At 36.8% G+C, this 25,991-nt stretch overlaps 1 protein-coding gene and 1 non-coding gene across 2 annotated transcripts in view; one reads left to right on the top strand and one right to left on the bottom strand.

Annotated features, from left to right (window-relative positions):
* INTS8 (integrator complex subunit 8) overlaps positions 1–25,991 on the top strand; it is a 59,558-nt gene that overhangs the window by 1,503 nt on the left and 32,064 nt on the right. Inside the window, exons 2-13 of the mRNA XM_007934860.2 lie at positions 791–965; positions 2,963–3,103; positions 3,389–3,460; positions 4,722–4,773; positions 6,605–6,787; positions 9,120–9,227; positions 11,018–11,173; positions 14,237–14,337; positions 14,774–14,915; positions 22,082–22,152; positions 22,523–22,698; positions 24,312–24,445. Coding sequence (XP_007933051.1) covers positions 791–965; positions 2,963–3,103; positions 3,389–3,460; positions 4,722–4,773; positions 6,605–6,787; positions 9,120–9,227; positions 11,018–11,173; positions 14,237–14,337; positions 14,774–14,915; positions 22,082–22,152; positions 22,523–22,698; positions 24,312–24,445 — 1,511 coding nt within the window. The remainder of the gene's footprint in view (positions 1–790; positions 966–2,962; positions 3,104–3,388; positions 3,461–4,721; positions 4,774–6,604; positions 6,788–9,119; positions 9,228–11,017; positions 11,174–14,236; positions 14,338–14,773; positions 14,916–22,081; positions 22,153–22,522; positions 22,699–24,311; positions 24,446–25,991) is intronic.
* Positions 5,748–5,866, bottom strand: LOC122152227. Its single transcript, XR_006164462.1, has one exon. It is a non-coding gene; the product is annotated as a 5S ribosomal RNA (ribosomal RNA).

The raw sequence follows: 25,991 nt of genomic DNA, 5'->3' as shown, positions 1-25,991 counted from the left end.
TGGCGGTTCAAACCCACCAGCCACTCCTCGGAAGGAAGGTTGGGCAATCCTACTTCCGTAGTGATACTGCCTCGGAAACCCAAGGAGGGGCCCCTATGAGTCAGGGTTGACTCGATGGCACATAACAACAACAACAACAGACTGTTGTGTGTGAAGTTAATGTATTTTATTGAGTAGTTTACCACCTACATTATGTCTTTAAAGAATTCCTTTTGACGAACATTTATTGAATGTTTTTTAAGTGCCAGGCACTGTACTTACTGCTTCACATCTATTATTTAATTCCGTTGTTTGACTGGGGATTAAGCTACAAGAGTGCGTTCACTTACAGGCTGAAGAGTGGCTAGGGGCCATGGTCTTGGAGATTTCACAGTCTCAATCAGACTAGTAAACTTGGTCTTTTTTATGATTTTGACTTTTGTTCTACATTTTCTCCCTCTATCCAGGATCTTCAATTTTGATCCCTTGGTAACCAGGCACCATCTAGTTATGTTTTCAGGGTCATGTATGTAGGCTGAGGTTCCCATGGTCCACTAGTCCCTTGAACTAATTGTTCACATGCCTCATTGCTTTTCCTTACTCTTCTTTGTGCCAGACAAAACAAGACCAGTTGTTGCATCTTAGATGGCCATTCATGGGACAGCACAATTGTTATAAATCACATTCCTTAATCATTGTAACTACACAGCTGTTTAGATTTCTTCTGTGGCCAAAAAACAATACAACCGAATCCTTTGACAACTTTGTAATTAAACCTTAATTTTAAGAATTTATTTTCTTTCAATCCTAGATCCCGCACCAGTTCAACTTATTGTTCAGTTTTTGGAACAGGCTTCCAAACCTTCAGTTAATGAACAAAACCAGGTTCAGCCTCCACCTGACAACAAGAGAAATCGTATTTTAAAACTGCTTGCTCTTAAAGTTGCTGCACATTTGAAATGGGACCTAGACATATTAGAGAAAAGGTATACACGATTTAAATGAAATTTCTTTTGAAGTATTATTTAGATATCTTGGTTTATATATTTTAAAGATACATTTATTTATATGTATATGCATAAAATTTCTATATGTGCCTATACACATGTATCCCTTAAGATGAAATATAATCTTCCTACATATTCTTAATAAAATATGTAAGTATTTTTCAAAAGGTATAAGAAAGTATTTGAATGTTAGATGCATTTAAATATCCTTAATGACTAAGAGCATTGGTGTTACTTTTACTTGTAAAGTAGTGCTGTTAAATTTTAAGCTGTGAGCTAAATTTTATTTTAAACCATAAATTATGTTACTAATAATGAGACACTTTTTTTTAAATGTGATAACTAGAGAAAATTCACATCTAAAATGTTTTTTGTTTTTCCCCTAAAATGTTTTAAATGCTTCTGTATACTTTTGCATATCTGAATAAAATGAGTAAAAATTAATGATCTGTTTTGCATAATATTATGGATTGTCATTGAGTAATTCAGTTAATTTTACTGATTATGAAGCAATAACTCCTAAACTATTAAAATAGGAGAATTAGTGCTTATTTGTGTATAAATAAATATTTTCAATACTATGCTTAGAAAGTGCTGTATCCCTTTTCCTAACAATTTAAAAAGAAATGCCTGTTTATCGTAGAAAATTTGGAAAAATACAGAAAACAGGAAATAATAGGGGAAGAGAAAGAAGTATTTTAAACTTTTCCTTTTTTTCCCTTTTGTATTTTTAAACAGAGTTGTGATCATACCTTGTATGCTGTTTTGATTTCTGGGTGCTCCCCGCCCCTTAATTGTGTAGCAGGCACATTAAACCATTTTATTTTTTTGCAGATTATTCCCTTGTATGGATAATTTATTAACTATTCCTCCATTGACAATAACTTAGTTTGTTTCCAGTTTTTCACTATTATAAATCACAGGGCCTTAAACATCTTTGCCCGTAAGCTTTATATTTTAAGTTATACCCTTAGTATGGATTCTTAAATTGCTGGGTCATGCAATGTAAATATTTTTAAGGCACATAATTCATATTGCCAGATTATATTCCAAAGAGTTGAACTAGTTTGTATTCTCACCAATAGTATTAAATAAGAACAAAACCCTTCTCACCACATACTCTGCCATTTTAAATATTAGAATTAAAAAAAGAAAAAGATTATATTCTTTCATCTCTAGGAGAAACCTAGAGATTAAGAGACTCAAGAGGCAGATCAACAGATAGCAGTGTATACAAAAAGTATAATGTATGTGTGACAGTTGGAAAATTGAACATTAGTTGTATATTTGGTCATAATAAGCAATTAAATAAAATTTTTTAGTTGTGAAGTTAATACTGTGATTAATATAAGAGTTAATATTTTGGATACATACTTAGATGTTTAGGGAAGAAATTATTTAATGTTGGGGATTTGCTTCAAAATCATATGAGAAGGAGGGAAGTGGGTCAAATTATAGATGAAATAAGGTAGGCTGTCAGTTGTTAGTTATTGAAGCTGAATGATGGGTATGTGGGGGTTTATTATGTTATTCTGTCTCTTGTAATTGTTGTGTGCCATCAAGTCAATTCTGACTTGTAGTGACCTTCTCTGATAGTAGAACTGTCCCATGGAGCTTCCCTAGGCTGTAATCTTTATGGGAGCAGGTTGTTGGGTCTTTTCTTTCATAGAGCTGCTGGCTGGGTTTGAACTGCCAGCCTTTCAGTTAGCAGCCAAGGGCTTAACCATTACACCACCAAGCCTCCTTTATTCTGTTTCCTTTTGCATATGTTCACATATTTATTTTTATATTAAAAAGTTTAAAATCTTTTCAAATTTGATAGGTCAATGTATTTGCGTATAAGTTGAGATTTGGAATAATAAAATGACCCTCAGTGACCCTTTAACCATGTAGTTGATTGCAGTGACAATACTGAATTATGTATGTTCTGCTTTCCACATAGCTAATGCAAACACATGCTTTTTCTTCCTTTTAAGTTTGTCTGTTCCCGTGTTGAATATGCTCCTCAATGAACTGCTCTGCATCAGTAAAGTCCCTCCAGGGACGAAGCATGTAGACGTGGACCTGGCTGCGTCACCTCCAACCACTGCCATGGCTATCCTTCTCTACAATAGATGGTAAATTTTTTCTAAAGCCAAATGTGTTGGACACCCTTTGTTTAATTGTTAACTGTTTTTCAGGGGCCCCTTCTGCTCCAGAGATCTCTCAGAGGGTCTTGGAAAGTGTGAGTCTGATGATGGTAACTAACTACATAGATGCATTCTGGTAAAAATAAAAAGTAAATGATTTGTAAAGTGTTTATTATACATTAATTAAAACTTCAGATAATTTATGCAAATCTAAGGGATACTTGAAGAGATCATTTAAAATGTATGTTTCTTTTTTCCTATCTTTTTCTTCAGGGCAATAAGGACAATTGTTCAAAGTAGTTTTCCTGTCAAACAGGCGAAACCCGGACCCCCTCAGTTGAGTGTGTAAGTTGGCAGATATGATCCTTTACTTGGCATTTTTTTCATCAGGATTAAAATGATGTGTAAGTTTTTAATAATTCCTGGTATAGAGGAAGTAGAATAGTTGTCGGAGGGCAGAAAATCTGCATGGAAGATTTGTTTGGAGGATTTACGTCAGAGCCAAGTAGTGCTTTATCAGATGATAGGTTATCATCGAGTTGACTCTGGCTCATGACGATCTCATCATGTGTGTCAGAGTATGTCAGCTGTGCTCCATAGTATTTTCAGTGAACTGATTTTTCAGAAGCAAATAACCAGGCCTTTCTTCCAATGCACCTGAATGGACTTGAATCACCAGCCATTTGGTTAGCAGCCACACAGGTTAAACATCTGCACACCCACAGATAGGGTTTTAGATATCTAGAGTAAAGAGCTCAGAAAAAGAAGGGGAGTGCTTTTTTTTAAAAAAAACTTTTATTATGGTGAAAACATACACACCAAGACATTCACTGACATAACAACTTCTACGTTTACAACTCAGGGACATTGATGACATTTTTCATGTTGTGCCACCATTATTGCTATCATTTTCCAAAATATTCTGCCACCATTAGCATAAACGGGGAATTTTTTGAATTTTGCTATTCATCTTGATAAGTATTAGCTGACCTGCTTAAAAGTATTATTTTTTCACTTAATTAAATTGACTTTGAAGAAGATGTATTTGCTCTGTATTTAGTATGTGTAAATATTCATTTAGATTTTAGTTAATTATAGTACCTGACAAGGAAAATGTAGGATTCTTAGGGGGAAATTCTGTAGAAGTCATGAAGGATTAGAATTTAGAATTAAATTAAATCAAGATCGCCCATCAGTACTGTGTAACAGGATTTAAAGTTATCATGAACTAACATACTTCCTCATTTTTATATATATTTTTAAAATTTGATCACATCTAGGGTTTTAAGCCTAACTTAAATTCTAGTGGCAGCTTACCCAGATTGTGACGCTAGAGTGCATGGGTTCTAAAATATGATATAAATGAGCTTTTGTTGTCAGTAAGTTTTAACTCTTAAATACAGGGTGTTTTCCCGTCCCCCCCGCCCCACCACCACACACACACACACAGAGCAGAAGAGAAAGTAATGGAAAATAAATGAGGATCATAATATATATATTTTTTAAAGCATGAAAAATACTTTGATGTAATGTTGCTCTTAAATATTGAATTTTCAGTCTTTTGAGTAACATTTGATTCTCTTCTCTTCAATCATTTCTCTTTTAGTATGAATCAGATGCAGCAAGAGAAAGAGTTAACAGAAAATATTTTGAAAGTGGTGAGTATTAGCATTAATTATACTTTAACATTTCTGAAATACATTGAAAGCATGTTTAGATGCTTTTAGTCATAGATATAGGAGCTCTGGTGGTATAGTGCCTAAGGCATTTGACTGCTAACCACAAGGCTGGTGGTTCAAACCCACCAGCCACTCCTCGGAAGGAAGACTGAGGAATCTACTTCTATAGAGATACCACCTCAGGAACCCAAGGAAGGGTCACTCTGAGTTGGAAGCAACTCGACGGCAGTGAGAGCCATAGATATATGAGTGTTTTTAAGGCCTAGATGCAGTGACATTTAGACTTTTACTGTTAGAGTACAGACAGGTTTTTTTTTATCATATGTTCCAAATTGTGCTGGTTTTCAGCTTTAATAGTAGTGAGCTTTACCACTGGTTCTGGTGTTGAAACTTCACAATACTTAGAGTGGATATGAGAAATCTATCTTACAGGTGATGTCTACATATTCTTTAGTATTTTTGAAAGTATCTACAATAAGCATGTATAATTTATATTTTTTAATTGCTTTTGTAATCAGAAAACTACAGCTATTTTTAAAATAACTACAGTTATTTTTAAAATTGATTTTCTTTGTGTAACAGTAGAAATGTGGGAGTTTCATAAATTATTTTAAATGGTCTTTATAATCTTACAAATACTTAAAATGTGCCAGACACATGATGTAAGTAAGGTACAGGAGGCCAGGGGAAGAGAGGGAAGACGGGAAACTGTGTTCTTAAGAGAAATAATGGTGTGTTGTTGTTGTTATGTAACGTTGAGTCAGCCCAGACTCATAGCAACCCCTCCTTGGGTTTCTGAGGCAGTATCACTACGGAAGTAGATTGCCAACCTTCCTTCTGAGGAGTGGCTGGTGGGTGTGAACCAACAGCCTTCTGGTTAGCAGTCAAGTGCCTTAGGCACTATGCTACCAGAGCTCCCAAGAAGAAAGCAGAGGCCAGAAGCCAGAGGCAAAAGACGACAGCACCCAGTATTCCCAGGCGGTCTCCCATCCAAGTACTAACCAGGCCCAACCCTGCTTAGCTTCCGAGATCAGACGAGATCGGGCGTGTTTGGGGTGGTATGGCCATAGACAAATAATGGTGTATTAGTTTGAAAATGGAAGCATAAAACTTGCATCTTTAAATTTCTGTTTTCTAGTACCTAGTATAAGGAGCTCAGGAGCTCTGGTGGCCTAATGCCTAAGGCATTTGACTGCTAACCAGAAGGTTGGCTGTTCAAACCCACCAGTCACTCTGTGGAAGGAAGACTGGGCAATCTACTTCCATAAAGATTTACCACATTGGGAACCCAAAGGGGGTCGCTATGAGTTGGAATTGACTCAGTGGCAGTGAGTTTGGTTTTGTTTTTGGAGTACCTAATGAGTCAGGGCCGACTCAACGGCACATAACAACAACAACAACTATATATGAATCGGGGCCGACTTGACGACACATAGCAACAACAACAACAACAACTATAATGACCGGCACACTGAGACATGTATACATTTCTTGAATAAATCAAATGGAACAGTATAAAATTTTAAAGTATTAAACTTCTTTCTTAAACTATTCTGAAGGGAAATAAACGTCAGTCTTGTCTTCTTTGTGTTTTCTAATTTCACAATAGGAACTTACTGTAGGTATGTGTGTCCCCTCCTCCCATTTAAGATCATTTTATTTCAACAAATTTAATTGTACTCCTGTATTAAATTTATTTTTAATAGCACAGTACACTAAGTTACTATGTATTCTGTAAATATTTTTTGTCTAATATGTTCAGTTACTGCTATTTTTATATTTTAATGATTTACTTCTTGAATGTTCATAGCTAAAAGAACAAGCTGCTGATTCTATATTGGTACTAGAGGCGGCCCTTAAATTAAACAAGGATCTTTATGTCCATACCATGAGAACTTTAGATTTATTGGCCATGGAACCAGGCATGGTAAATGGAGAAACCGAGAGTTCTACTGCTGGATTGAAAATCAAAACTGAGGAAATGCAGTGTCAGGTATTTCATTTAGTATTTAATCAAAACATGACAAGTCTTGAGGGGAATATCTTGTATGTAATCATCTTAGTAGTTTAGAATTTGTTTCTGCCTTTGTCTCTTTGATTTTGTCTTGAGATGCTAGTCAACCTATTGTTGCCTCTGAAATAGTTTCCCGCTTGTGTTCAGGAGACAATTTAAGTACTGAGAATGGAGTGACTTTATAACTGATTTGTAGTTCATTCATATAATTACAAATCTAATAGACCTGGGAGACAGCAAACAAAACAGAAATCCCTAATATTGTACTAGACTTGGAAAAATCTCGATAATATCTTTTTGGTAACTTTGTATTGTTTTTACCTAGAAAGGGGAACTATATATAATTATATATCAATATATGTTATATATAATTACTGCTTTAGCATGCCAAATGGGAGGAGCTCTCTAGAACAATAATGAGCCAAACATTTATTAATTGGCTGAAAGCAGTGTTGTAGAGGCTAAGGGGAATTTATCTCCTTGATTCATTGAACAAAAGAGCCCAGTGTATGTAATGCTTGTAAAGAATAGTTCTATAATGAGTCTAGAGACTGTTACAGCTTCGGAGTTTGAAGGAGAAATAGGTATCTCTTGGCTCAGGTGAGTGGAGATAAAGGGCTGTGGAAAGAAGCTTGTTTGTGGAATAAGACATGAATGGAGAATTGAGGAGACTGGTGTGATTGACACTGAGCAGGGTTGACCAATTTGGAGAGACATTACGAGCTCCTTAAGGAACCGGCCCAAGGGTTCGAACTTTATCTTGTCTGGGAGTAATTGAAGAGTTTTTAGGAAAGTCAGATCAGGAAGACTATCAGCTGTTGGTAGAATAAATTTGAGACACGGGTGTGTTAGGAACTAGAGATCTGAATTTAAGGCCTGGGCTCTGCCACTACTTAGTTACATGCATTTACGCAGACATGTCACTTTCTTGGCCCTAGTATTCTTATCCATAAACATGACCAAGTTGAAGCAATCTGAGTCAGCTTTGAGTTCTGATATTCAGTGAATCTAGACTTCATTTTAGGAAAGCTTTTTGAAAAATATACAGATTCCACTATTAGAAGAAGACAGTTGGAAAGGTACAATAATTTTATCATCATTAATTTAATTTTCTCAATATTTTACTCCAGTCAGTCCCATTAGGGTAGATGTGTCTCTCCCCCTTACCCTCCAATACCTTCTGGGAGGTTCCCCACATCTGTTCTCTATTGTGTTAAACTCCTTACCTTCTGAGACCTGGTGGGAGTTTGAACTTGTTGCCTATAATAGAAACTGAAAATTCCATATACTACCTTTTTCAAGCCTCTTCCTGCTTGAGAGTGGTAAGTCATATAGGTCTGACAGATACATTTAGTTCAGTGAATCAGGAGCTGGTAACCCAAACAGGTGGGGATGGTAGAGAATCCATTTTGGTGGTGGGTAGCAGTAACAGTGACAATAAAATCTAGCTTCCAGGGGAAGCATGAGCAAGAATGTAGCTGCTCTTTCCGGTGACTCGTGTTGCCGGCTGCAGGTCACAGAAGCCATGGAGGCTGGTGTTGAGGTCGGCTTTCCAGTGACTCGTGTTGCCGGCTGCAGGTCACGGAAGCCGTGGAGTCCGGTGTTGAGGTCGGCTTTCCGGTGACTCGTGTTGCCGGCTGCAGGTCACGGAAGCCGTGGAGTCCGGTGTTGAGGTCGGCTTTCCGGTGACTCGTGTTGCCGGCTGCAGGTCACGGAAGCCGTGGAGTCTGGTGTTGAGGTCGGCTTTCCGGTGACTCGTGTTGCCGGCTGCAGGTCACGGAAGCCGTGGAGTCTGATGCTGAGTCGGCTGCAGCAGTGTCTCAGCTATGCTCTCATCCTGGCTTTTGGCCTCCTGCTCGTTTTGTTTTTCAAGCCTGAATATTTACCCTTTCTAGCAAGTCTGTTAGGAGCTCTGGTAGCACTAAGACACTTGCCTGCTAACCAGACGGCTGGCGGTTCAAACCCACCAGCCACTCCTCGGAAGGAAGGTTGGGCAATCCTACTTCCGTAGTGATACTGCCTCGGAAACCCAAGGAGGGGTCGTTATGAGTCAGGGCTGACTCGACGGCACATAACAACAAACAAGCAAGTCTGTTGGCTATTTAAAATCTTATCAGTAAAACTTTTCTGCTTAAATCAGTTTGATTTCTGTTGCTTGGAACTAAGAACAGTAGTTGTTTCACTGCTCATTGAAATACTTCTTTTCCTGTATGTTACCTCTGCTTTGCCGAGATAGAGATAATTTGGAGTCCTGTCACCTCTTAAATGCGTGAAATATTACTAAGCAAATTAATACTCACTACCATTTCAGGTATGTTATGATTTGGGTGCGGTGTACTTCCAGCAAGGCTCTACAAATCCAGCTGTCTATGAAAATGCCAGAGAGAAGTTTTCTAGAACCAAAGAGCTCATTGCAGAGGTAAGCACAATCATAACAGGTGTGTAATATTTAGCCCTTTAAAACATCTGCATATAGTTTGGATTTTATTGTTTAAATGATTTTTTAAAAAATAATTTTTAAAATTTATCTTGTTGTTGTTATGTGCCGTCGAGTCAAACCCGACTCATAGCGACCCCTCCTTGAGTTTCCGAGGCAGTATCCCTACGGAAGTAGATTGCCCAACCTTACTTCCGAGGAGTGGCTGGTGGGTTTGAACCGCCAGCCTTCTGGTTAGCAGTCAAGTGCCTTAGCCACTATGCTACCAGACCTCCTAAACTTATACTATATCTACTATTTTGTATCTTGTTTAAGTCTTGGAATAGACACTTATGTTTCACATTCCATAATGTGGATGTACTGTGATTTACTTCATTTCCTTCCTGCTTGGACATTTAGATTTCCAGTTTTTATATATTATAAAGCGACAATATTTGTATCTCCAACCATAAATAGTTGTTTGGGTTTTATGTACTTTTTCAAATTGGAATCTTATTAGTAGAATGACCATGTCAACAGTATTAATATTTTAGTATCTATAATACATAAAATTGCTTTCAAGGTACATTTCTCTCAGTAGCACTTTAATCAATGAGTGTAAAAAACACAAAAATGTTGCTAATTTGATGAGTGAAAAATAGTTACTTTTATATAAATATGCATTTCCTTAATTACAGTAAGGGTGGAACTTTTTCATATGCTTATCATTTGAAGGAGCCCTGATGGCACGTGGTTAAGTGCTGGGCTGCTAACTGAAAGGTCAGTGGTTTGAACACACCAGCTGCTCCATGGGAGAAAGAAGTGACAGTGTGCTTCCATAAAGGTTTACATCTTTAGAAACCCTATGGGGCAGTCCTGCTCTGTCCTAGGGTCTCTGTGAGTCACTGTCAACTCCATGGCAGTGGGTTTATTCTTTGCATTCTTTTTTTATGATTCAGACAGCTGAATTTTAAAGTGCCTGAGTAGGCTTTTGTATCCCTGAGGCCTAAAAAAATTTCCATTTCAATCTACCCTTTCCTCATCAGAGAAACTGATTAAATGCCCTTGGGATTATTTTAGAATTATTCTAGACCCATTGGGAGCCCCCATTTTACTTTGCCTGGGGAAATTCATCAGATTCCTAATTTTACTGCTTTTCTGGTATAGTAATTTAAAGCTTACAATATTTTTTCAAATGTGTCTTTGAAAAAATACCTGTTTTGTTAAAGCATTTCTGTTCTTTCCAATTAAATGAAGCTTAAGGGTTTTGTTTTATTCCCTCACCCCTTAAATCTACTTATTATAGGTATTTTGTTTTTTAGTTTCAAGCTTGTTTTTAACAGTATTCACTCTTCATTAATTATTGTTTTAATTGTCATACCTACGTTGAGTGGTAATAGTATCTGCCTTTTAGATGTTAGCCTGAACTCTAAGCCAGGGATTGGCAAACTTTTTCAGTAAAGGGCCTGATAGTAAGGATTTTAAGCTTTATGAACCACATGCCATCCCCGTCATGCATTCTTTTTTTTTTTTTCGTATTAATAACCCTTCAACAGTGTAAAACTTGTTTTTAAGGGCTGTACAAAAATAAAAAAACAGGTCACATATGACCTGAGGGCAGTAATTCTAACTCCTGCTTCAACTCTTTATTTAACCTGTTCATTTTTTATGGCTCCTCCAACCTTGAATTTTTCATTACCATTATCTTGTACTATTAAGATGTACTGCATGGGTGCTAGCCTGTTGTTTTTGTTACATTAATGGATAATGGTGTATACCTTCTTACTTTACAGATAGGTTCATTATCTCTTCATTGTACCATAGATGAGAAGCGGTTAGCTGGCTATTGTCAAGCATGTGATGTTCTTGTACCCTCTTCTGATAGTACATCTCAGCAATTGACACCATATAGTCAAGTCCATATTTGTTTGAGATCTGGCAACTATCAGGTAAGACTTATGATGAGGATGTGGTGGTATAGTTCAAAAGTTTTATAAGCCAGACAGAACTGAATTCAAATTCTGTCTCCAATATTTTATCACTTGCGCAATTTGGGGCAATTCATTTAAACTGTCAGACTTGCCTATAATAAATTACCTTATTTCATAAGACTCTTAGGAGAATCAAGTGAGTGGTGATAGTTTATGAATTCAGAGGCAAAACAATGTTAGTTCATAATTATTGACATTATCCTTTCTGAAAAAGAAGGTGTGTGTAGAGTTTGACTATTTTAAATAAACTCTGTAAGAAACTAAGCAGAACTTTGAACTTTTAAAATGACAGGTAGACAACTTTCAGTTTAGTTGTTTTTTTTTCTTCTCCTTGAACATTTTTTTGTTTGGGTGAAAGTTTACAGAGCAAATTAGTTTTCCATTCAGCAGTTCCGACACATTTTGTTTTATGACCTTAGTTGTAATCCCCTCAATGTCATAGCAGTTTGCCCACTTCCTCCTTGGATTCTTCGTTTTCATCCATCCTTCTTTCCTGCCCCTGCCTTCTGAACCTTGTTTTTGGGCAAATGCTGCCTTTGCCTTCTATAGTTGATTGTTCTTAGGAGTACGTTTCTCACGGGTAATATTGTTTACTTTATAGGACTGTCTGTTGTTTGCTTGAAAGATGATTCCCAGGGATGGGTTTAGTTCCAGGTTTGGAGGGTGTCTAAGGGCCTTAGTCTTGGGAGTTCCACCAGTCTCTATCAGACCAATAAGTCTGGTCTTTTTTATGATTCTGAATTTTGTTCTACATTTTTCTCCCCTCCTATCTAGGACCTTCTGTTGTGATCTGGATTAGAGTAGTCAGTAGTGGTGGCAGAGTAGCATCTTGTTCTGGTCTCAGGCTAGTGGATGAGGGTTCACATGGTCCATTAGGCCTTTGGTCTGATTGTTTCCTTGAGTCTTTTCTTCACTCTTCTTTGCTCTGGAGAGGGAGAGACCAACTATTGAACCTTAGGTGGCTATGACAACTTTTAGTTCTTGTGTCTGTTTTGAAAGTATGGCCTTGTAGTCCAGCCTTATGAGACACATCAGATATTAACAAAGTAGGAGAAAGTGAGCAAAGTTGTTTTGCTAGGTTTGAATGATCTGTTTCAGAGTCCACCTTGCTATTGAGCCTGATCTTCATCTCAGTTTTACTCAGTAAAGGGATAATTAGTCTGAGAGGTCCCCTCCCCATACTTATCCTTGATTTTATAATGAAAATCACTGGCAATAAGAATTTATGCTTTAAAATCTTTAGTGGGAAGCCCTCATTCTAGAGAGTGAACAGTGCTTTCATGTTCCTTAATTCAAAACAGGAATCATGAAATGACACAGCTTTGACACACTTCTGGATTTGTGTCTCCAAGTGGGTTTTTATTTCATCTTAGTAGTTCTCTCTTCTCATCTTGAGTTTATTTTTCCACAGAAAATAGTGAAGAGAGGGGGATGATATCACTTCCTTCACCTCTGCCCTGATCCTTTATCCAAATTTTGGCTTTGCTGTACAGAAGAAAGTTTAAGTTTATTGAATATGGATGAGAGGTACAGATGAGTTATTAAAAGATGGAGTTCCATCTACCTAGTAAAAGCTCATGGAAGATGGGAATCTGTTATGACAAGATACTGATTCTTTAAGATGCTCACTGAAGTGTTAAGACTCTAGATAAGACCTTAGAAATGTTATCCATGGTTAGACACATGTTACTATGAATGCAGTGAAGTACCAGAGTACAGTGCGATAGTTAGCTAGGAAGATAGCAGTTTTATTGCAATTCAGAAATTTGTTACTATAGTCATAGAGGCAGAACTAGCTTTTTTTTTTTTTTAAATTCTTACTGTGATTTGGGTGAAAGTTTACAGAGCAGTTTAATTTTCCATACAGTGGTTCATATACATTTTGTCTTATAACATTGACTGCAATTCCCCACAGTGTAACAGCTCTCTTCCCACTTCCTCCCTGTAGTTACCTCTTCCCTGTGTCCCTCTTTCATATGCATTCCTGCCCCCTGAGCTATCTCCCTGTGAAAATAACTGCCCTTCTGTTCTCCCATGATCGATCATTCTCAGGAGTGTATCTATCTTACGTAAATATTCACCCTATATACCTGTCTATTGTTTGGTTGGAAGCCACGAGAGTGAGTTCAGTTCCAGAACTGAATGGTAACTAGGGGCCATAGTCTCAGGGGTGCCTCACCAGCCTCTGTCAGACCAGCACACCTGGTCTTTTTTATGATTTCGAGGGATGTAGAACTGTGATAGGAAAATATTTAGTCTTCATTTAAATAGACTTCTCTTTATGTAAACTGTGTAGAAAGTTTTGTTTGTTTTTTAATTGATCAGATAGTAGTTGAACAGCTGTAGAAATGTGTCTTCTCCCATTTGGGAAGTGCCTCTCTCTTCCTCTGTGTAGCCCTGCATTGCTCACGTTTTGCTCTTGAGATAACAGGTCTCTGTAGTTTTGAAACCACTTTGCAGTAGCAGCTGATTGGCTTTACCTGTTGCCAGAAGTCCTCCTCCCTGTCTTCTCCATTATTCTTTCTTTCTTTCCTCTTCTTCCATTCCTTGAGAAAGAGTTGAGGAAAAGTCTCTATATAATATCTTTGCTGTAATTCACTAAGTAAATATTGTAAGCCATTTAAGTTTATCAGCATCATTTCTTAGCTTATTATTTCCTAGCTGAATTATTTTTAAATTAAATGTTCTAAAGTTTTAAAGAGTTTTTTTTCCCCCAAACATGAATCTATGTTTAAGGTGGCTTAGAAGAATATTTTTAAATTTCCCTCTAATGATATAGCTGAGTTGCCTCTTATTAATTCTCCCTCACTGCTCATTTTGGGTCCATGAGTTTCAATATTTTTATAAAGGCTGTTTTCATCCTTTAATTTAAAAATTTTGGAAAGAGAAGGTTTTCTCAGTAAGATATTTCTATGATTTTCTTCAACTTGTATTTTTCATTGTACAAAAGCTTTTTTTTTTTTTAGAAAATTAAATTAGCAGTGATTTTTGAAATAATGCCTTTTTATGTATGTGTTCTAGGAGGTAATAAAGATTTTCATTGAAGATAACTTAACGTTTAGTTTACCTGTCCAGTTCCGACAGTCTGTACTAAGAGAACTCTTTCAGAAAGCTCAACAAGGGTAAGTAAATTGAAAAATTAGTGACTGGTTTTTGAAAAAAATAGTAAGAGCTTTTCTAGTTTATCAAAAACACACCTCTGGACTCCCTGTGAGTCTGTGATAGTGGCTTCACTTTTGTCATTGTAAGAGGGAAACTAACATAGCCAGAGAAGCCATTCTAATATCCATGTAAGCTATTTGAAAAACTCTTGGGAAAAAAATTTATGCATAGCAGAATTCCATTGTATTACTTAATCTGTAATTAAATGATCCTATGAAATTCAAAACCTTTCTGGGGTCCCCCATGACTTTGCATGTGGTATTTACTAGTGGTTGAGTATCTGAAGTCTCACTTCCCAAGAATAAATGGCTCATTCTTGTGAATTTAGTTTTGCAATGTACACCTTTTCTTTTATAGTTAAAATAATATTAGTGGATCTACTTTTGTATTCTACAGAAATGAAGCTCTAGATGAAATCTGTTTTAAAGTCTGTGCCTGTAACACAGTCCGTGATATATTGGAAGGTAGAACAATTAGTGTTCAATTTAACCAGCTATTTCTTAGATCTAATAAAGAGAAAATAGACTTTCTTCTTGAGGTAAGACATTATTTTCCCCTTTTGATTTATAGTTTTGCTTTAAGCTTACCGATGACCTCTTTATTGCCAAATCCAGAGCCACCTTCTCAGGCTTCATCTAACTTGCCTGCCAACTGTGGCTGATAGTGGACACTGGACACGCCGCTCTTCTGCCTTGGCTTCTAGAATTGTTCTTTTTAAATTTTCCTTCTCCATGTTTCTTCTACATCCTTCCTTGGATTCTCTTTAGTCCTTCATTAACTTGTCTCTTGTTCTCCCTTTAGAGTTGTTGTTAAAAAAGTTTTGTCCTTGACTTGGTTGTCATCTCCTGTCAATTTTCGCTCTCATCCAGAGCCTTAGTAATCACCTGTTTACTAAAAACTCCCAAAGCATACCTCTCTAGCCTCTCATGTGAGCACTAGAATCGGTTTCTACTAGATCTCTCTACATCTTTCTTTAATGTTCTTTAAATTGTGAAATAATTTATATGTTGAGAGAAGTACACAGAGCACTAGTATACCAGTTCGTTCCAGGAATACCAGTGCTCGAGAAGGGCCTTCTGAGTTCTTCACCAGGCTCCCTTCTGCCCTCACTTGAGAAAGCACTGTCCTGACTTCTGTGATAATCATTTCCTTGCTTTTCTTTATAGAAATGAAATATCTTTCATTTACCTGCTTTGAACTTCATATAAATGGAATCATGCAATATGGATTCTTTGTCTTCTTCTCACCATTATATTTGTGAGGTTTATTCAAGCTTCTGTGTATAGATGAAGTTCTTTCTTCATTGCTGTAAGGTGTTATAACATGACATGACCATACCGCAGTTTATTTATTCATTCTTAGGATGATACACGTTTGGATTGCTTATATTGTTTGACTGTTAGGCTGCTTGGAAAATTCTTGTATGTGTATACTGATGCACATATGTACCAGTTTGTGGGAAAATATATGTGTAAAAACACTACATAACATCAGAATAGTTACACCAATTTATATTCTCTCTCAGCATGTGTGAGAGTTTTCAGCATTCTTTTCCATACTTGGTGTTGTCACATTTGCCTGCCAGATGATTGCACAGTAGTATCTCTTTGAAGTTTTAATTTCTGTTTTCTTTATTACTAAGAGATCTAAACGTTTTTCATTTATTTATGCTCATAAGGATTTACTTTTTTGAGGTAGCTATTCCAAGTGTCATACCATATTTTTCTGTTGGATTGTGCTGTTTTTGGGCCAAGTATTTATATACACACCATATATATATAAATGTTATCATATTTGATATTTAAAATATCATTTAATATTTAAATTTTTACCATTTTAAATATTGTAGGTATCTTCTCTGAGTTTGACTTCTCTTTTAACTTTATATCGTTTCAAAAGCTCTTAATTTTAATGTAATCAGACTTACCAATCTTTTCATTATTAGTGATTTGTTTTTAAGAAATCTTCCCTATTCTGAATTCAAGAAGATAGTCTTCTGTTTTATCTTTCAGAAGTTTTATAGCTTAGTCTTTCTTTCAGATTTTGATATTTAATCTACCTACAGTCGATTTTTTTGTATCATGTGAAGTCTGATGTCACATTTTCGCCCTTACGTACGACTATGCAGTTGTTCCAGCACCATTTATTGAATAATCCATGTTTTTCAGTCAGCGGACAGTGCCACCCCTGTGTATGCCAAGTGTCCATGTATGTGTTGGCCTAATTCTGGGCTTTCTGTTCTCTACTGCTTTTCTGTTTGTCTGTCTGTATGTCAATATCCCTATGTTTTGATAACATCTGTAGACCCTCCTACCTTATTTAGCAAGATTGTCTAGGTTATTCTTGTCCTTTGCGTTTTCCTGTAAACTTAACATTCAGATTGTCAAGTTCTACAGATAAGCATGTTGAAATTTGGTTTGGTATTACAGTAAGTTTAAAAACTAATTTGGGAAGAATTTATAACTTTACAGTAAATGTACTACTATAGCGTGGCTTTTGATTTATTTAGGCATTATTAGGCATTCTTTGATATCCTTCACAGTTTTGTAATTTTTCCACTGAAGTCTTACATAAAATAGTTTATGCATGGATATGGAGGTACACTTGAACTTTGTATAATGATTTCTTTATCCAAAAACTGCAAGACTCTTACAAATTCTAATTATAAATTGTTTTGTTTGTCTAAAAACATAAAAGTCTTTATTTATGAACAATGATTTTTTTTCATTTTCTGTCCTTTCACTTGTTATTTCTTTTTATTTGTCTTGTTCTTGCACTGCTTGCTTTGATCTCTGTTAGAGTGAATGTTGAGGACTCGCTGCTGTCGAGTCGGGCCTGAGTCGGGCCTGATTCATAGTGAGTCCTCCTTGGGTTTCCAAGGCGTTATCACTACGGAAGTAGATTGCCCAGCCTTTCTTCCGAGGAGTGGCTGGTGGGTTTGAACTGCTAGCCTTCTGGTTAGTAGTCAAATGCCTTAGGCCCTACGCCACCAGAGCTCCCACGTGTGGAATAGGAGTAGCAGTAGTGTGCATCCTGGTCTCATTCCCAATCTCAGAGGGAAAGCTTGTACTATTTCCATTAAGAATGATGTTTATCATTGAGATTTTTTTTGTACATACTCCCTGTAAGATTAAGGAAGTTCTTTTCTATCCTTAGTTTTTTAAAAGTTGGTTTTTTGTTTGTTTGTTGTTTGTTCTTTTAAAATCATGACTGATTTTTACATTTTATTAAACGATTTTTTCTGTGCCTACTAAGATGATCACATAATTTTCTCCTCTAATCTGTTAATGTAGTGAAGTTCATTACTTGATTTTCAAGCAACAAACCACCTTTACATGTCTGGAATAAATCTAACAAAGTGATGATCTAAGTTTATTGCTGAACTTAGTTTGCTAGTATTTTATGATTTTTTATACTTGTGTGTGTGAGATTGAGACATAAGATTTTCTTTCGTGCCCTGTCTTTGACTTCGTATCACGGCCATGCTTGCTGCATAAATCCATTGAAGCATGTGTCTTTCTTCTTTCCTGGAAAAGCTGATGTGAAAATGCAGTCAGTGCTTCTTTCAGGGCATGGTAGAACTGACCAGTGAAGCCATCTGAGCTTGGGGATATTTTTGTGGGAAGATTTTTGTTACTGTTTGAATTTTGTCAGTGATTATAGGGCAATTCTTTTTTTTCTTGAGTTAATTTTGAAGTTATTTTCTAAGAATTTCTGTACTTCGTCTCAATTTTTTAATTTATTAGCATTAAAGTTTTTCATTATCTGTTTAATGTTTTCAGCATCTGTAGAGATGTCTCTTTTTCTAAATTGAATAATGTTTTTATATTGACATAAGAGTCACATAACATGAAATTAACCATTTTAAACAGAACAGTGGTTTTGAATACATACACGATGTTATATAACCACTATCTCTGTGTAGTTCGGAAATATTTTTATCACTTCTAAAGGAAACCTCATACTTGTGAAGAAGTTATTTCCCATTTTCACTTCCTACCCTACCCTACCTGGAGAAATTACCAGTTTGCTTTCTGTCTCTATGGATTTACCTATTCTGGATATTTCATGTGGTTGGAGTCATACAAAACGTGACTTTTTGTGTGTAGCTTCTCTCCCTTAGCGTAATGCTTTTAAGGTTCATTCAGGGAGCATATATCAGTATTTTTTTTTTCTTTATAAGGCTGAATGATATCCCATTGTATACATAAATACTACAATTTGTTTAATTTGAGTAACTTTTTAAAATGAAGAAATACTTTAAAACCCACAGTTAAATTTAGACACTGATACAATAGATCATACTCACTACTCAGATCAACCATTAACATTTGCTGTATTTGCTTCATATCTTTTTATCTATGTTCAGAAACAAAACGTTACAGATATATATGGAAACCTTCTTCTAACCCATCCCCTGCCATCCTCTTCCCAAAGGCACCCACTGTCCTAAAGCTGATCGGTATTCTTCCCTTTAGTGTTCTTGTCATTTTAATTAGGGAGCCGGGATAGCATTGACTTCATTCAGAAAAGTGTGCTTCTGTTGCTTGTCACCCCTCCAGTTAGGAGGCTAGCAACCTACAGGTCTTTCCCTCTTTCTCACTCCTAAACCCAGTGTGATTCCAGGTCTCAGTGACTCCCCATCGCTGTGCAGTTCTTGCTCTCATCTGCTCTCATCTCTCACATAGCCTAATGATAGAGCTTTGTAACTGGTCTCTTTTATTTGTTCTCCCTCTCTAGCTTGTCCTCATAACCTGTTTTCAGTTATTTTTCTATTTTTAAAACTTGGTTTTCTGACTTTTCTATAGTTAGTTAAACAACCAAAAACTTAACATTGTTGGCTCCCCTTTGGCTGCAGAATTATGTTTTTTGATCATGAGATACTGTTTTCTACCCTGTGTTTCTTGACGGGAGGAAAGATGTATTTTTCTGCTTCCCACAATCATAAGGAAGATATTGCTCTTGACTGCACTCTTTGTAAAGCTTTTCCAGCTCCCTTATTCCACTTCTTTTTACTGATTACTATTTGAACTGAATTTTATAAACAGAAAAAACCAAACTTACTGCTGTCGAGTTGGATCTGACTCACAGCGACCCCTCCTTGGCTTTCTGAGTCAGTATCTCTACGGAAGTAGATTGCCTAGTCTTCCTTCTGAGGAGTGGCTGGTGGATTTGAACCACCAGCCTTCTGGTTAGCAGTCAAGTGCTTTAGGCACTGTGCTACCAGAGCTCCCCTGGAGTCTTGTAGACAATTGAAATGAGAATTTGAAATTCTGTTCTGCATTTTTGATCAAGATTCTTCTATGAAATCTTTGATCAAAATATTCATTAATAATAGTCTGGCACCATCTAGTTCTGTTCTCATGGCAAAGGGGGTAGTTTGTTCATGGAGGCACTTAGCCACACATTCCATTTCTTCCTCCTATTCCTGACTCTTCTTTCTCTGTTCTCCAGGTGAATAGAGACCAATTGTTGTACCTTGGGTGGCAACTTGGAAGCTTTTTTAAGACCCCAGGCACTAGCAACAAACTAGGAAGTAGGCTAGAAACACTAAACATGTTATGAGGCCAATTAACTGGGATGTACTATGAAACCATGACCTTAAACCTCCAAACCAAGGAACCAAATCCCATGAGATGTTTGCAGGTCCTTTTTTTGGGGTTAATATATCTATCATACAACTTCTGCCAACTCAGCTTTTTACAGGTATATAACTTTTTGACAGCAATTGTGACAATCAACTATGCAATCCTGTCTTTAATGAGTATGATGTTTTTCATCATCATTAACCCTCTTGTGCACCCCTCCCTCCTGCTCCTGTTGTTGTTAGGTGCTGTCGAGTCAGCTCATAGCTACCCTGTGTGCAGTAGAACGAAACACTGCCCGGTCCTGGACCAGCCTCACAATCCTTGCTGTGCCTGAGTCCATCGTTCCAGCCACTTTGTCACTCCATCTTGTTGAGGGTCTTTCCCTTTTTCACTGATACTGTAACTTTACGAAGCCTGATACCCTTCTCCGGGGAATGGTCCCTTCTGAGTCCGTGACCAAAGTAGGTGAGACGAAGTCTGGCCATTTTCACTTCCAAGGAGCACTCTGGCTGCACTTCTTCCAGGACAGATTTGTTTGTTCTTTTGGCAGTCCATGATATTTTTAGTATTCTTTGCCAACACCATCATTTAAAGGCATCAACTCCTCTTCAGTTTTCCTTATTCTTAGTCCACCTTTCACATGCATATGAGGCAATTGAAAATACCATGGCTTGGATTAGGCACACCTTAATCTTCAAAGTGACTTCTTTGCTTCGTAACACTTTGAAAGGGGTCTTTTGCAGCAGATTTTCCCAGTGCAGTAGGACATCTGATACCTTAACTGCTGCTTCCATGGGTGTTGATTGTAGATCCAAGGAAAATGAAATCCCTGCCCTTGGTAACCACTAATAAACTTTGTGTATTTCTCTTTTCTTATTTATATAAATGAAGTCACAGAATATTTGTCCTTTTGTGATTGGCTTATTTCATTCAGCATAATGTCTTCCAGCTCCATCCATACTGTACCAAGTATCAAGAGTTCATTTCCTCTCCTGGCTGAGTAGCAGTCCATGGAGTATGTGTACCACATGTTGTTTATCTGATATTCATCTGTTGATGAGCGTTTAGATTATGTCTACCTTTTGGTTGTTGTGAATACTATTGCAGTGAACATTGGTGTACAAGTCTGTTCGAGTCTTCTGCTGTCAAATCTTTTGGGTATATACCTGGGAGTAGAACTGATGGGTCATATACTAATTGTTAGTTTTTTGAGGAACTGCCACTGTTTGCCACAATGGTTGTACCATTTTGCATTTTACCAGCAATGGATAAAAGTTACAGTTTCCCTACATCCTTACTAACATTTGTTTTATGTTTTTTCTTGAGTTTTTTTTCATAGCCATCCTAGTGGGAGTGAAATGGTATCTCATTGTGGTTTTGATTTGCATCTCAGTGATGGCTAATGACACTGAGCGTCTTTTTGTGGGTTTGGTAGCCATCCTTACATTCTTTTTGTTGAAACATCTTTTCAAGTTCTTTGCCTATTTTATGATTGAGTTTTCTTTTTGTTGTTGTCAAAGGTTTTTATGTATATTTTGATTATTAGTTTCTTATTGAACATAGAGGAGCTCTGGTGGCATAGTGTCTAAGGCACTTGACTGCTAACCAGAAGGCTGACTGTTCAAACCCACCAGCCACTCCTCAGAAGGAAGGTTGGGCAATCTGCTTCCGTAGTGATACTGCCTTGGAAACCCAAGGAGGGGTCTCTGAGTCAGATCCAACTCAATGGCAGTAAGTTTTTTTTTTGAACATATGGTTTCTAAAGATATTCTCCCAGTTGATAGCTTGTCTTTTCATGTTTTTCGTAAAGTCTGTTGATGAACAAAAATTTTTAAGTTTTATGTGGTCACACTTTGTCTTTTGCTTTTTGTGCTTTTGTTAATAGGTAGTTTTAACTACACATAAATACCTACAGCTTTTGAGAAGTTAACTTTCTGCTCCTTCCCTCATAGTTATTCTTTGGTGTCATCTCTGCTTCTCTTCAATTACTTAACCAAATGTGTGAGTCTTTGGGTCGAAAATGAACATTTATTTGTTTTTAATTCTAACTTTTCAAAGTGTGATCTGCATTTTTTGAAAGTACTGATACTCAGTTAAAAACTATTCCAATTCTTAGGTATGTTCAAGATCAATAAATTCAGAAAAATCTTCAGATTTGTTGAAGGGAAACATGGCTGCCTTTCTAAAGTAAGTGCTTTTCATTTTGTTATCTTTAAACTTAGTTCTTTGACAAAAGTATATTTTATTACTTCTTTCTGTATTTGTCCTGCATATGTTCTAACCAGCAGTAACTGGTGTTTGAAAGCCAGTTAAGGTTAAGTTCAAATCTTTGTAGTCACGTGAAACTTTAGGATCTTACGTTACTTTTTTTTGTGTTGTATTTGTCACAGTTTTAAATAAAGATCAAAAGGAAATTTCACAATCTATTTCAATGTATTATGTCCTTTATGAATGGGTGGCTTTTTAAATAACTTATTGATAAAAACTCATTAATATGATTGTTCTTCCCAACTAAAATATACACTTTTTTGTTTTATAATATTTCTTACTGATCTAGGAATGTGTGTCTGGGGTTGGAAGATCTTCAGTATGTTTTCATGATTTCTTCACATGAGCTTTTCATTACGTTGTTGAAAGATGAAGAACGAAAGCTACTTGTTGATCAAATGAGGAAGAGATCCCCTAGAGTAAATCTGTGCATTAAACCTGTAACTTCATTTTATGATATCCCAGGTTAGCTCTCTGGACTGCTAGCTAAAACTTTGGCACGTTTTGCCCATCTGTTCAAATTAACCTTGAGATATATTTGATGGTGCCCTCTTATTTGTTCTAATTTATACTTAATGTCGGTAATTCGATGGAAATTTACCTCTTTTCCATATTTGTATTTGTGCATGAACAGCTAATTGCTTTACTTTTGCTGCTTCTATGCGTAACGAGGATTTAGTTTAGATACTTGAAATATTTTTGTTGTGAAAACAGACCCAGGAACTGTGCTGCTAATACGGTGTTACAAAAAACCAAACTCACTGTCCTCGAGTCATTTCTGATTCATAGCCACCCCCATTGGGTTTCCAAGGCTGTAAATCTTCATGGAAGTAGATCACCCAGTCTTCCTTCTGAGGAGCAGCTGGCGGGTTTGAACTGTTGACCATCCAGTTAGCAGTCAAGTGCCTTATCTACTATGCCATCAGAGCTTCTCACAATATGTTGTTAGAGGGAAAAAAAGGAACAAAGAAAAGCAGAAACTATAACTTTGTATGTTTGACTTTCGTTTAAGCCATGCTTTTACAGTTAATATATTAATTAACTATAGATACAGTCAAATACAAATGTTTATGTATTTTTTTAGCCTGTGTCACTGATCCGGTCTGCTGTCTGAACACTTAGCTTTAGCACCATTGTCATTAACTTACTATTTCATGATTTTCTTCCATTTTTTGTTGTTATTTTATGAATATAAATGGAAAATGTAGTGGTATTCATTAATAAGCATAAATTTAAAAACTTGTATAGAGATGACACAGAATTCAGTTGGTTTAACAAAAGCAAAATTTTAGCTGCTTTGGTTCTCACTAGATTCAAACTGGTTGGCTCTGTCCACTTGTAAAGGAAAAGAAAAACATCGACACAAACAAAACTTTAGAGACACATTATCAAAGACTATCTGAAAGCTGAGCTGAAATTAGGGATTTTAATCATCATTTTTGGTTCTCTTGGAACAAATGCCTCTTTGCCTTCAGAAAGTCCACATTTTAAATATTACTTGAAATCAACATTTTCTATATGCTTTTGTTAACATTACATTTTGGGTTTTGGTTTATTAGCATATTATGTTTAAAAGTAGGACAGTCTATGTAAGTTAACTGCTTGCATATATACATAGTTCTTTATATCGACCAAGTATTGACTGTTACCTTTGTTTATATTTTCAGTGTTTATTTATTTATTAGATGCATTCATTAAATGCAGATATAATACAAAATGTATTAGGTTTTCTGTATGAGGATAAAGTTAATGTCTAATTTATATTTAATGAATCAGTTCTCAAGCTGAGAATTACTTTTAATTTATATGTGGAATACTTAGAAACATACACAATTTCTCTTACCTTTTGAATAAATCGGGAGCTCTGGTGGCGTAGTGCCTAAGGCACGTGACTGCTAACCAGAGGGCTGACTGTTCAAACCCACTAGCCACTCCTCGGAAGGAAGGTTGGGCAATCTACTTCTGTAGTGATACTGCCTCGGAAACCCAAGGAGGGGTTTCTGTGAGTCGGATCCGACTCCATAGCAGTGGGGTTTGATTAAATCATTATTGAAATAGAAATCTTTTTTTTTCTTTAGCTTCTGCAAGCGTCAACATTGGCCAGTTGGAGCATCAACTTATATTGTCAGTGGATCCCTGGAGGATTAGACAGATTTTAATTGAATTACATGGTATGACTTCAGAGCGCCAATTCTGGACAGTGTCCAATAAGGTAAGAAAGCCTGTAGTAAGAACAGATAAGACCTCCTTTGAGAATAAGAACCCCTTTTATATGTCTAAAATGTTAGGGCTTTTACTTGTAATAATGTCCACTGAGAGAGAATATCCAAAATGTCAAAAAAAAAAACAAAAACAAAAAAACCCACACAAGTACCAAAGTACTATTAGCATTTAAGTTAGTAACATTTACAAATGAGTTTGTATTTCATCTGTTGTCATAGCATCTTCATGTATTTTAAATATAGCTATAAATACATGTAAAAGGTTTATTTATATAATTTGTAGCTAGTACTTGATACGTGCTATGTAAGTTTTTTTTCTGGTTTTGTTTTCTAAAACTGTCTTAAAGTCTTAAGCCTATGGTTTGGAACCACTTTATGAAAACTTTTTTTATAGAACATATTTTAGATGTTATTTTACATGTTTTAGATGTTCTTTTGAAGCTCCAGTTAGTATTTCTGAAGTTATATATTTAAAGCAGTAGTCATGGCCAGTGGTTAAGGCAATGAACTAGAAATCCCCTAGGGTCTCCTTGTGCACGTTTCAATCCTGCAGACTACAGGAAGGTGAATTTTAAGGACCCCAGGTAGCACAGTGGTTCAGAGTACTCACTAACCAAAAGTTTATGGTTCTAATCCACCAGCCACTCTGTGGTAGAAAGATGTGGCAGTGTTTCTATAAAGATTACAGCCTTGGAAACGCTGTCGGGCAGTTCTTTTCTATCCTTTAGGGTCACTATGAGTTAGAACCGACTTGAGAGCAGTGAGTTTGGTTTTGGGTATTGCAAAAACGACATGGAGGCCACATGTTCTGACCTCCTCTAACCCTACAAGGGGAAGGCAGGATTACCAGCAGTAACCCAAGGCCTATTACTGCAAGGCCAGACATGCTGCCTCCCTCCAGCCCTTTCTCCAACCGTTCCTCCCAAAGCACCCACCACCTCTCTCCTGGGTTCGATAATTCACTGCAGTGGCCACACACAACTCACAGATTATGGGGTTTATTAGGGAAGCACCAGGCTACAACTCAAGTCCAGGAAGAACACTCAGTCTCTCTCCCAGCCCAACGTCTCTCAGCCAACAGTCTTTCACAGTCTCTTTCCCAGCAGCACTGGTCCCTCGGTGTCTCACTCAGCAATGCATGTCTCTCGCGTCTCTTTCCCAGCAGTACGTGTCTCTTTCAGGGGTGCGTGTCTCTTTCAGCAGCACATCTTCCTCCACCAGCAGTAAGAGAGTTCTGCCTCCAGGAGGCCTCCTTTTGAGCCTGGAAGGGTGGTCAAACTAGCCAATCACAGCATCAGAACTCTAAGCACATGAGAGAGAGTGGGAACTTCCCAGAACATTGTATTGTGCCACGCCCAACAGAAATAACCCAGGTGGGCGACTTTAAAATCAGGATCTCCTCCGTAGCTAATAGCAATTCCCACCTTAGAGTTTACAAAGACTTATGGGTAGAAAAGCCACACTAAGTAATTTACTACACCGCAGGTATCTATTTAAAAGTTATACTACTTGGAAATTACAAATTAAAATAGCTTG

This window comes from Orycteropus afer, unplaced genomic scaffold (genome assembly GCF_000298275.1).
Source record: "Orycteropus afer afer isolate SDZICR_OR568_19922 unplaced genomic scaffold, OryAfe1.0 scaffold00021, whole genome shotgun sequence".
NCBI classification, from domain to species: Eukaryota; Metazoa; Chordata; class Mammalia; order Tubulidentata; family Orycteropodidae; genus Orycteropus; species Orycteropus afer.
Note: the sequence above shows the minus strand (reverse complement) of the source record. Positions and strands in the feature narration are given on the sequence as shown.